At 40.5% G+C, this 11,728-nt stretch overlaps 2 protein-coding genes across 2 annotated transcripts; one reads left to right on the forward strand and one right to left on the reverse strand.

Annotated features, from left to right (window-relative positions):
* The first annotated feature begins 5,024 nt into the window (after window positions 1-5,024).
* On the forward strand, window positions 5,025-6,730 carry LOC131285193 (pickpocket protein 28-like). The gene is made up of 4 exons (XM_058314055.1): window positions 5,025-5,233; window positions 5,310-5,718; window positions 5,881-6,228; window positions 6,488-6,730. The coding sequence occupies exons 1-4, from the start codon at window positions 5,025-5,027 to the stop codon at window positions 6,728-6,730; spliced, it is 1,209 nt and encodes a 402-aa protein (XP_058170038.1).
* A 1,601-nt stretch (window positions 6,731-8,331) lies between these two features.
* On the reverse strand, window positions 8,332-10,584 carry LOC131288312 (proton myo-inositol cotransporter hmit-1.2-like). The gene is made up of 3 exons (XM_058317433.1): window positions 10,518-10,584; window positions 9,571-9,767; window positions 8,332-9,507 (listed from the first exon to the last, which is right to left on the reverse strand). Exons 1-3 carry the CDS (start codon window positions 10,582-10,584, stop codon window positions 8,332-8,334), a joined length of 1,440 nt encoding a protein of 479 aa, XP_058173416.1.
* Between the last annotated feature and the right edge of the window lie 1,144 nt (window positions 10,585-11,728).

The following is an 11,728-nucleotide window of genomic DNA, read 5'->3' on the forward strand; positions in this document are numbered from 1 at the left end:
AAAAACTTCAACCCAAGCCAGCAAGCGACGTAAAGGGGTGTGCGAGAAAGGAAAAGCAAGGAACTGCGACAGACATAAAAAAACATAACACTCATAAGAGAAGCGAAAAGGATCCGCCAGCAGTAATCATTCTTCATTCAAACAAAAACTGACGCCAGGAAATTGCAAATTACACATGCACAACACTCCCTCCGCATGTGTCCCGGCCGCTGGGTGTCGATTGTTTTATTTTTATGTTTTGTTGCCAGGTTCTGGCAGTTTCGGAGTTCTTAGTTTGGGGATTTTTTTGTTTGGTTTTATTTTCTTTTCTTTTTTAGGTTTGTTCCTGCCCCTCGGTCGCGTTTTCTGCTGTTTTTATCTCCGAGAAACATCACCATAAATCTTGCCCCGAACGCGGAAAGCCTCTTTACGCTGGCTTAGAACCGACGCTTGGCGAATAGAGGCGTCTGGCGGATCTCGATCCGTTCCATAATGTACCGTATCGTTTCCGCCTCTCCGTCGCCTGCGGGGTCACGCCAGGATCCGGCGGCGTGAGGGTTTTTTTCGGAGACTTTTACAACACTAAACTGTTGCTTTCTTTCCCTTTGAGCTTGAACCTCCAGGCCGGTTCGGGGAACGAAGATTTTCCTAAATTTAAGATAACACCGCTATTCCCTCCCGTATGAGCGTCTGACCTCGGACCTACGGTTCGTTATCGAAGGTCGTAGATCGAGACGAGGCGATTTCGTTTCCTGCCGCGCTGCCACCCGACCCATCCTCTCATCTTATGACCCGAACAACCCCTCGAAGTCATGCTGCACATTATTTATAACACTCGCTTCTTACGCCTCGGAGTAAGTCCAGTCCCTGTTTTGCCAGTGAGCATTTATGGAGTTTTTTTTTCCCGTGCCCTCCACCACCGGCCACAAACGTACTTCTTCGATAACCCGTGCGCAAACCACAAAAACGTGCTGCCGGGGGTCTTACCTGAGGGTTGGGTCCGGCTCAGGTAGACGGGTTTAGGGTCAACATTGATAATTACAGCGGACCCTTTGCGTGACCTCGATCCGGAAGTGACTTCTCGACAAAGGTTTCCTTTGTGCAGGAAAACAAAATCCAGTTTGTTTTTATGTTGTGCGAAAATTTTAATTTTTATTTTAGTAAGTGACGCTGTCATAAAAGGCTTCAAAAACAAAACATTTACAGAAATCGTAACCAAAAAGAAGTAAAAATCCACATTAAATGTGGGCAAGTGAAATGAATGTGAGCTGATACGAAATAAGGAAAACATAAAAAAAAACAAAACAAATTAAAATATTAATAATAAATAAATAAACAAATCTGGCGAAAATGTATAAAAAATAAGGACAAAAATCATAGGTTAACGAAAATGTTTATCAAAATTTTAACAAAGTACAATACCATCGTAACAAATTGCAATATTACAACAACAATATTTCTCGGAAATAAGAATCTACACCCAAACAATGCACTTTCTGTTCCTGTGAATTGAACTACTGTGTTTAGATACAAAAATCGAAGAATAATATTTTAAAAACATTCATGACGATAAATACGTCATTCAATCAATAAATCGCTTTTCTTTTTTTATAAATTCCTTAAACCCTGCAACAATGCTGTATTTATGCTGTGTAGCTGAAAAGCAAAGCTCGATGGTTGAATGTGACAAGGCCGTATATACGCTCCAGCACATCTGGGAATAATTCACCCGAAGTTGCTTTGGAAAGATTATAATGATTAGGCATAAGAGCTATTTGTAAACATATTTTCCAACGCTTCTCACAACACATGGTGGCAAGAATCCGGCATACCCCCTCCGGAACATACCGGTTGATGCATCTTTTCTTCTTTTCCTGCCTTTTCATCTCGTTTCGTCGTCCGTCGAAATGTTTGCGCAACCATTTTCCCATGGATGCCGGAAAAATGGGAGCCCTGTTTTCCCAAGCACCAGCACCGAACACGTGGTTGCGCCTAGCGAACGGTCCTACCGGGTCTCCTGCAAAGAGATTTCCTCCTTGAGAACCCTTCAACGCGACAAGTCGCAGGAGAGCGTGGCCGTTATTTTTAGTACGTCGTCGTGGTTTAACCAAAACGGAAAAGAAACACAAAACCAGCGTAGAAAAAGGAAACACTCTTCACGCATAACGATCATTCCTTTCGGTTCGAATATTTCCCGTCCCAAATGTTTTCGGGTCCGGGGGGGAAGCCGGTGGCACGGTGTACCCGGGCGACGAATACTCCGGAACGGCTAAAAGGCTCACTAATTTATTGCGCGAGTAATTATTGGCCGGATGTTGGCACTTGGCGTGCGTGAGGCTCTTATGTCAAGGTTGTTTTAATCTTCATGGTCACTTTTTCTTCGGTAGCTTGTCGAAGTCAGTGGAATGAAACAGTAAAACCGCAAGCAAGAAACAAAAAAACATGAGCGCTTGGGTTTTGTACATAATTTGCTCTTTTCTGGTAAGTATTTTGTGTTTGCGCGCAAGTGATGAAATTCGAAATACCAATCATGCATTTTTAAACCTCTTTTCCTGAGAGCATAACACAAATTCCGCCAGGAGGGTACTTAAGGATGGAATTTTAAAACGCATTACACATCCCTAACAAGTGAACAGCTAAAAGTATAGAATTATTACAACATCATTAGGTTAGTGAAAAAGAATACTCCCAAGTGAAACGATCTGAAAGATTTCATTAACACGCCAACTGTCATGGCTATAATTTTGTATGGCCAGCTTCATGAGTTCTCAAAAGTTGTAACAACATAAAAATGAAAAAATGAATATTAAAGCTACAGTAATCTCAAACATTTTTCCGTCGAGAAGTCTTTACTCGGTTTTGGAAAACCGTTAGTAAAAATAATGTTGTGAACGAATATTTTCAAAAATAATTGTACTCAAAAAATATACTAAAACAGTTTGGTAATCAACGTTTTTAATGGCAATTATAATATCCTGGCATCTTTGATCAGTGCTATATCACTGAGATCGTGAAAGATTGTTTATAAACTTACTGAAAAGAATGACCATTCCCCTTTCAGGTTTTTTGTATCATTTGTTTCTGTTTATTGCATACGTTTATATCCACCAGATGTTCGACTGCGAAGCACTTAGTCACACATTAATCTCCCTCTCGCTAGGCAAGACATCGGCAGTACGGCTTTACCATAATCCCACGGAAGGCATCTCAGCAGGGGGTCTGCATGTGAGAATATTGTTCAAAAGTACCCGCGGCATCCCTGCGGTTGTCGATCGCAGTTGCTTACGCCAAGGATCGCTTGATAACTTAGTGTTTTTGCATTCGCCATGTGCAATTTCCATTGCGCTGACTTTCGCTCTCAAACACACAAACACACACACACACATACACGGTATTCCACGAGTGATTTCCAAGGCATACATGGTGACTCATTCGGCCAGGGGTACTAGTGTGTAACAACAACGCATGAGGTCGTTACCGTGCCCATCTACAGTACTGGAGATGAAAAATGGCGCCATTAGACACATAAGACATAGCGGCAACACGGAATAAGCAGACAACACGGTTAAGTTACCTCGGAAGTTGATACATCGTATGATCGCAAATCGCTACAAATGTTCACTGATGATCGCGATGACGTTTATAAACTCATCGGACAACCGCATGTCGATTCGGCTCTCCCTTCGAGACTTCGCCGGCGTGACGTCAGGGAGTTACAAATTGATACTGCCATCGATAAGGAAGGAAGCCAACAGTAGCAGAAGGATTATGGAAACAACAGATAGTGCACTGGAAGATGCTAGGAAGTAAAAATATCTATGGATACAAAACATAGAGAATAAATATTATTTTCATTTGCAAATACGCTTAACAAGATGCCTTCTCAAGATGCCACTTCAATCTCATTAATGGCCGTCAAGTCCACTGAAAATCGACAAGATTCAAAAGGAATCAAAATAACCCACTTTTCTACGAAATATCTAATTTGCTTGTAAATAAAGACACTGGTAACCAAAATAGACTCGCGAATCGATTTCCTTGTCGCCCATTATGTTCGAGTATTTTCAAAAATTTATCTTTTTTATAGTTTGTGTCGGATTATAGTGTTTTCCATTTAAAGATATCTTTTCAGATTGATTCATATCTACTTCTTATTCTTCTTGGCGTAACGACCACTTGGTCATGCCTGCCCGTTAAGAGATTACTTTTTCTTGGATCTCACGAATGAGAAACGACATTCGAAAGCTCAAAAGGTTCTTGACAAAATCGCTTACAATTTTGTCTAGAAGTATTAATAATGTAATAAAATGTACATAAATAGAGCGATATCATCGAAAACGATAAAAAATTATCCAGAAGGTTCCTAATACAAACAAAAACTAAAAAATATCAATGCCCTATAGTTGTCGTGCCCTATAAATAAACGAAAAAAAAAACTAATATTACTGAGTGGTTGGTTTCATTACTAGTGTAAAATTTCGATGGTGAATTTGCAATTTTAGTTGGGACTGTTAACCAATGCTTTTCATCATTTATCTGTTTTTTTCGTGACAATGTCGAAACGTTGTGTCTAGCAACCAAGCTATCCGATGGGAATTCAACTTTCGGCCAACGATACAGCTGACCAACCCATGCCTATACATTAGATTCTATCTAATGAAATTCACTCTCGCACTCCTATTACTGGACACACATTTAGGTCACGCAATGCAAAACTGTTATCCTTTACGCCATCCTAGTGACAGTACCATCAGTCTTTGCTAAGCATTCGCTCGAAGTAGTAGTAGAATTTTTGCCGTGCTTCAATGTGGCCTTCAGCTAAGAATCAAAATAAAGCCATAAAATCGGAAGTAATACGTGAATTTTGTGCTAATAGCTCCATCCATGGTGTACGTTACCTCGATAGTACCGAAAGAACATCCTATGAAAGGTGAACACAAACATACCATTTAGATGGATTTTACTCAGATTTTTGTAACTTATGTGTTCTTTAAAGGTTATGGTGGATGATTGTGTTCCTTCTCTCCATTGCCGGATGCAGCACGATGATATTCAAAGCATACATCAGATGGGACCAGAACCCAATCATAGTTTCATTCAGTGAGAAAACTACGCCTGTCCGGGAAGTGCAGTTTCCAGCCGTCACCATTTGTCCGGAAACGAAAGTACAGGCGGAGCAGTTAAACTTCACTGAAGAAATTAATGGATTGTATGATAAAGAGGAAGATGTTGACGGTGTTTATAACCCTTACACGTAAGCACTTTTATCAAAGGATATCCCACGCGAGTGGGTTTTCTTTTGAGTGTTATTTTCCAATGTTTTTTTCCAGAATTGGTCAGTTGAAGGCCATATCACAGGTTTGTGCTTCTCAGTTCTACAAGGATCACTTAAGTTCGTTCAATGGAACCGGTGAAATGAATGTCGTGAATATACTGAAGAATCTTTCCCTGGACCGGGATGTAGTTGTCGACAACTGTGGATATGGTGACGAAGCATGCGACCTATACATGAAGGACACGGTCACCGAAGCAGGGCTCTGCTATTCGTTTAACATGCTACCCCAGAGCCAAATGTTCCGTAAGGGTGTACTTCATAACGAACACGCGTACGTTGAAGATTGGGATACAGCTAAAATCGACGGAGATCAAATTCCGTTGCATGCTCTTGGTACAGGAACTACTGACAGTTTGTGGATGTACCTCGCAACAAGCAAAACGGACATCGATTACACCTGTGCAGTACGTGACAATTGTTACACTTTAAGCAAAGCATTGATAAAAAGTTTGGTTTCATATTTTTCGTTCTTCAATACCATTAATCTTGTTAACTTTGACTTGATTCTGATGAACTGTTTGGGACGGAGCCGATGTCATTCTCGTAACATACACTTTTGATTTTAGGGAGATTTGCAAGGGTTTACAATGACGTTGCACGAAGCCAGCGCGTATCCTACAATGGCCAAGCGGAGTCTTTTCATCCCATTAGACCACCGAGTGCAGATTGCCGTGAAGCCTCAGATTATCACAACATCGCCGTCAGCAGCTGAATATCATTGGAGCAAACGACAATGCTTCTTCAACACCGAGCGTTATCTTCAGTTTTTCAAGATATACAATCAGGACAACTGTGAGCTTGAATGTCTGACCAACATTACTTTGGCCGTGTGTGGCTGTGTTCGATATTCGATGCCACGGGCTCACGGCTCAGACGTGTGTTCCTTCAATAAGTTGGATTGCATGAATCACGCTGTAAGAGTGATGGGCAACTCATCCTATTTCAACCCTTCTATCTTCCCTTCTTCCTTCCGATATGGAGTAGACGATATAGCAGATATAGTTTCAAAATGCAATTGCCTTCCAGCCTGCACATCGATACAATATGACGTAGAGGTGACACAAACTGCGGTTAATTGGAAAAAAGTCTACAAGGCTAACCGTTACACCCAGTGGCTTGAGGATATGTTAGTTATTTAAACATCTCATAATCTAATACATTTTACATATAAAGTTCATCTTTTTCAGGTTCATTTCAAGTTTCGATGTTTATTTTAAAGAATCACAGTTCATCGCATCGCGTCGATCGGAGCTGTATGGGATTGTGGACTTTATCGCCAACTGTGGGGGTCTACTGGGGCTGTTTATGGGTTTTAGTATTCTGAGTCTTCTGGAAATATGCTATTTCATTACAATCCGTCCAATTTCGTTGAAAAAAATTATTAATAGAGAATCCGATCTCGAGGCAGCAAGGTAAAACTAGAACATTTTACCAGCTGTTGAATAAAAAAAAACACGGAACTACATAAACATTTCAAGAACGCACAAATATTTTGATTCTATAGTCGTTTTTACACAACGAATAACAATAGCAGTTTCTTATGTAGGTTAGCAAGGAAGAACAACAAGGAGAGAGTAATCCGTGCACTTCCAGCGAGTGAAGGTTATCAGTAAAACATTTGTTTGTAAAGACCGGCTTCCATCAAGGTTAGAAAATCGTTGGTTTAGTAAAACATGCCAATTGTACAAGACTAGCCAAAGCATTATCTTGCACAGTTATCAAACCTCGTATAATTGTGAACGAAGTTAACAGACAGCTGCTCCAGTTTCATTGCTTAAATTCCATTACTTTACAGACAAAAGATTTTTACAAGAAATGAATGGTTCTGTTGTAGTAATGAGGTATCACTATTTGAAGAACATAGTAATTTGTAGTCTATTTCTATCTTTAAACTTAATCCCACATGTTTTTCGATAAAATTGTGTAATGCACATAATTACAGCTTCAAAAAACCAGAAAACAAAGTTACTGCTTCATTTAAGAAAGGAGATTTCATAGAATAGACTTATTTAAATGTTTACAATAAATAATTACAAAAAAACATTTCAATTGAAATATTAATACACTAAATGATACAGATTTCAAATAAAAATGCAGTACCGAGCATTAAGAAATCACTTTAAGAAATATATTTCAGAATATTGTGCATAATTTTTGAGAAAAATCATTAATCACTAATACTTATCAGACAAATAAAATTATTATTTTTGTTTTTTTACTTACTGAGTATGCAATTTGAATATTTATTTAGAAGACTATTTATAAATAAGAATACACGTTTTTACTGAGCACTCAGTTTGAATTAATCAGTTGATGCATCTCTCAAACGTGTATTCTTATTCTCGAAAAATCAAACCGGATTCTTTATAAGTAGAAAAACACGCAGATAGTTACATGTGTTGTGTTATGACAACATTGTTGATGGTTTCCTAGGTCATGTTCTAATTTTATTTTCTCATCTTCAATCAATGATTAACAGCAAATACACTCAACCTCTTTAACGTTATCATGGTTAACGGGAACATACAATGAAACTATGAACTACAACAACTAATCAAATATCCTCCGAGGTCATACCGTGATCTGGGCTACACAAATAAGTAAATTCCTATCCATAGTACTAAGAGTTTTCGTATGTTATTTGCGCAACTTGAGAGTAAAACCAAATGATAATAATCTTCGACAAGGGCGGTTGGATGGTATTATTCATTCAACTCAGTATGTATGCACTTTGAGCAAACTAAAAGCATCGTTGCGTGTCGTCGACATCCGACGCAAGAATTTTTCAAGTGTACATTTATTCTGACTCACATCAAGGAATCTATCACAGTGTTCTTTGAAGCGTCTGATAAATTTTGTAGTCAAAGTTCTAAAGATGTTCGGAAAAAGTCTGAGTTACAAAACTGCACGGTGTGTTTTCAAAACAAGTAAATTCCGTTTATTGATACTTTTTTAAATAAATATAATTTGTTTGTTCCTCCGTAATTTTTCCGGTTTTCCGTCCACATCTCTTACCATCAGTCATAGAGTGCCTCTACTGAATTCTTGCTGCCACCAAACACGATCCCATCGCGCTTGTAGAACTCAATCCTCGCCTGCCGGATGGACATTTTGGACGTCTCGGGAAGCTTTTGGTAGAGAACGTAGGCGATAGGGAGCAGAGGCACTCCAGCTGCCAACAACGTTGCACCGTAGCGATCGTCTACCGTAAAGTTCCACTTGAAGGTGATGGCGAAGATGAGTATGTGAAGTAGGTGCTCCAATATCTGTACGGTAGCAATGGAGCAGGCCTTTTTCTTTGTATTAAACGCTTCCGAGCAGAGCACGTCCGGCACAAGGGTCAGTCCCAGCGAGGCTCCCACTTCACAGGCGAAAAATATCGCCATGCCGACGTCGTGAGGGATGGAATCGGCAGCGAGATAGGCGATACCTATGGCTATCAGTATGAATGCAGTGGACACGGTAGAGACTAGCTGCAGAGCTCGACGCCCGAGCACATCGATGGTGAACATCACCACCAGTCCTACGACAAGCCGAATGGACATCAGTATGGTAACAGATAGGCTAACCTCACTATCCTCGATTTCCACCATATGATCGACGACGTTCACTTTGACCATGTTTACCGCAAAGTTGAACGAGAGTACCGACGCCACCTTTGTCAATGCCAGCAGCACCAATGGTCGGAAGTTCCCATCGCTCCAGATCGAGCGGGACGTGGTCTCGTCCTCCGACAGCATGGTTTTAATTTCCGTCAGCTCGTTACGAATTTGCCATGTTTCGGTCGACTCGTTGCGGAGCTTCATCATGCTGCGGATCGCTTCACCATCGAGGTTACGCTGCACCAGGAATACCGGAGATTCATAGCAGAGCATTTGGTTTAAGAAGACGGCCAAGAGCATGTAGACCAGTCCAAGGATCCCAATGAAGCGATACTGATCGATCACGTCATACCGAACTGAAATCAAGACTCCTCCCAACAAAACTCCCGCCACAACGCAAAAACTCACTCCGGACATGATAATGCCACGTAACTCCTTAATCACTATTTCTCCGCCGTGGATGAGAACCAACAGGTATGCCATCCCGTGCGCCAATCCCATCAGGCTTCGAGCGAAAGCAATTGCAATAACGTTGTGCGGGACGGCAATCACCACCACGCTCCCGACGGTCACCAAAGACATAAGAACGTACTGCAGAAACAAAACACCGTATTAGAACTTCTCTAGCACGCAAAATTTGACCTTAAAACTTACATTGATTTGTTTTTTGGGGTACCGTTCGATCAGAAAACATGTCACTGCGAAACTGGCGATTGCAGTTACGTGAAAAATCAGAAGCGTCGTCATCACAGCCGAATCGGACTGGTCGAGGGCCCATTCTTGGTTGTTATATCCAGTATTGTACAATGTTCCAGCGAGGAACATGCTAGTGGTGAGCAGAGATAAAATGCCTGCAATGAATCATAATTTATAAGTTAAACGCATTAAACCATTACAGCAAGATGGTATACATTCAATAAAGAGTAACTTAAACATGTGCAAGTTTTCATTAGAACTGAAAGTTCATCTCAGTAGCATAAAGCATGTATCAATTTATGAAAAATTAAAATTAAAATTAAATGAAAATATTTCGTACATAGTTTTTCCATTTCGTACGTACAGCACTACTAATTTTATCCATTGCATCTTTTATCCAGGGATATCAGTAAACGTAATATGGAAAGGAAAAACAATAACTTACTGGTATATTTGATAGGATTAAATGATAAAAAGCTATTTGTAATAAATATAAACTAATGACTCGTTGTGTCCATTTTAATCAACTTATGACGCAACGAGAAATAACAAAAACAATTTTTCTTCATCCGGCCACTAAGTCGTAATGAATGGACCAGCTTGAAACGCGCTCAGACGAATGACAATCTTATCATTTCGCAAATATAATGTCGATAAGCTTCCCCGGGAAGCATTACTCATACGTACGCCTTTGTTTGCAACGATAACGTACGCCGTGCCCATCGTACCGATTACGATGTCACCGTAGTTCTTGCCTGTCAAGGTGCCTCTACACTAAACACACTTGCATCGTGCATCCCGTGCAACACCTTTACACAACACCCGAGGATCGTTATCTTGAGGCCGCCGGTGAGATCACACCTATCGAAACTGAAATAAAACTAATCCTCGCAATGTGCACGCACCTGCCGCTAACGCGTTACTCTGTGGCTTATTCTTTTGGTTCGTTTCCATCCATTCCGTGCAGCCCATCGTTGCGCGAGGTTCTCCTGAACGGAACGAAGGTCTAAAACTGCAAGTTTTCGGGTCGAAGGCTCAAAGGTTTTCGAGATGTGCACTGTTGATGACACGGAACACCAGATCGTTGCGTCTCGCGAAACACGTCTAGCTGGACTAACCTGACCTGCCATTGTTTTTTTCCTCCGTCACCGAGAGTGAGGCATCTGAGTGCTAAACAGTGGGTACGTGGCGTTAGCCCCTGCCGGGGAACATATGTGTGTGTTATCACGGTTCGAAGCGCTTCGTCAATTGCGTTCGTCGGAAATATATTTTTTCTCTGTCCTAGCAGATATGATAAGTCCCATTCTGAGGGAGTAGAAAAATGGGGTAGCAGTTTTGGACACCTCTCAAATGAAGCGCCACCAACGGATAGCTCGTCATGCTGTACGGAGACTTCCGGACACAAGATAGTTCAACTCGGCTCGCACACGACGCAGGCTCCATGCCAGAGCCAGAGTAGACTGCGGCGAGACCGAATCGAAATCACGTAACTGGTAAATGTGAGGGCAAATATTGACACGACTAATTATACGTCTCGTGATCTCACGCTCATAGAATTGCTGATAGGCTGGAGCTGCAGAGCAGTGACTCCGCTCCACAGGAGTACTTATGAAGAACTAGCTTTGAAAACATTTCAGGCTATTGGCAGTTCAATACGGTTGGTAGACAAGTTTAACCAGTTTCACAGCTAAAAAGATCTTAAACGGTGCTAAATTATGTGGCTTGAGGATATTGATCTCTCTAAATTTTAATATTTATTGTTATGAAATCCTAAAAATGGGCTATTTTACCATTTACAAATACAATTAGCAATTGTGATCTGCAAGTGTCATAAAAAATGTCTGATATTTCCGTAGAATAAAATAAAACAAACTTCAAAATATTTTTATAGCCATAGCACCATTTTGATTCTACCCATTTCTCCCATCTCTGGGACAAATTCTTTCTTACTGTTTCCCATAAATCTAATATCAGTAGTATAAAATACAATTTATTGGCTCATTATTCAACATTTTAAGATTCAATGAAGTGCTGCTCTAGACATCGCACTGAAACAAAATGATACTTCTACACTTTTTAATACACATTTACTATAGATGAAGAATTTTCCGGATTT

Source organism: Anopheles ziemanni, chromosome 3, assembly GCF_943734765.1.
Source record: "Anopheles ziemanni chromosome 3, idAnoZiCoDA_A2_x.2, whole genome shotgun sequence".
Lineage (NCBI taxonomy): Eukaryota > Metazoa > Arthropoda > Insecta > Diptera > Culicidae > Anopheles > Anopheles ziemanni.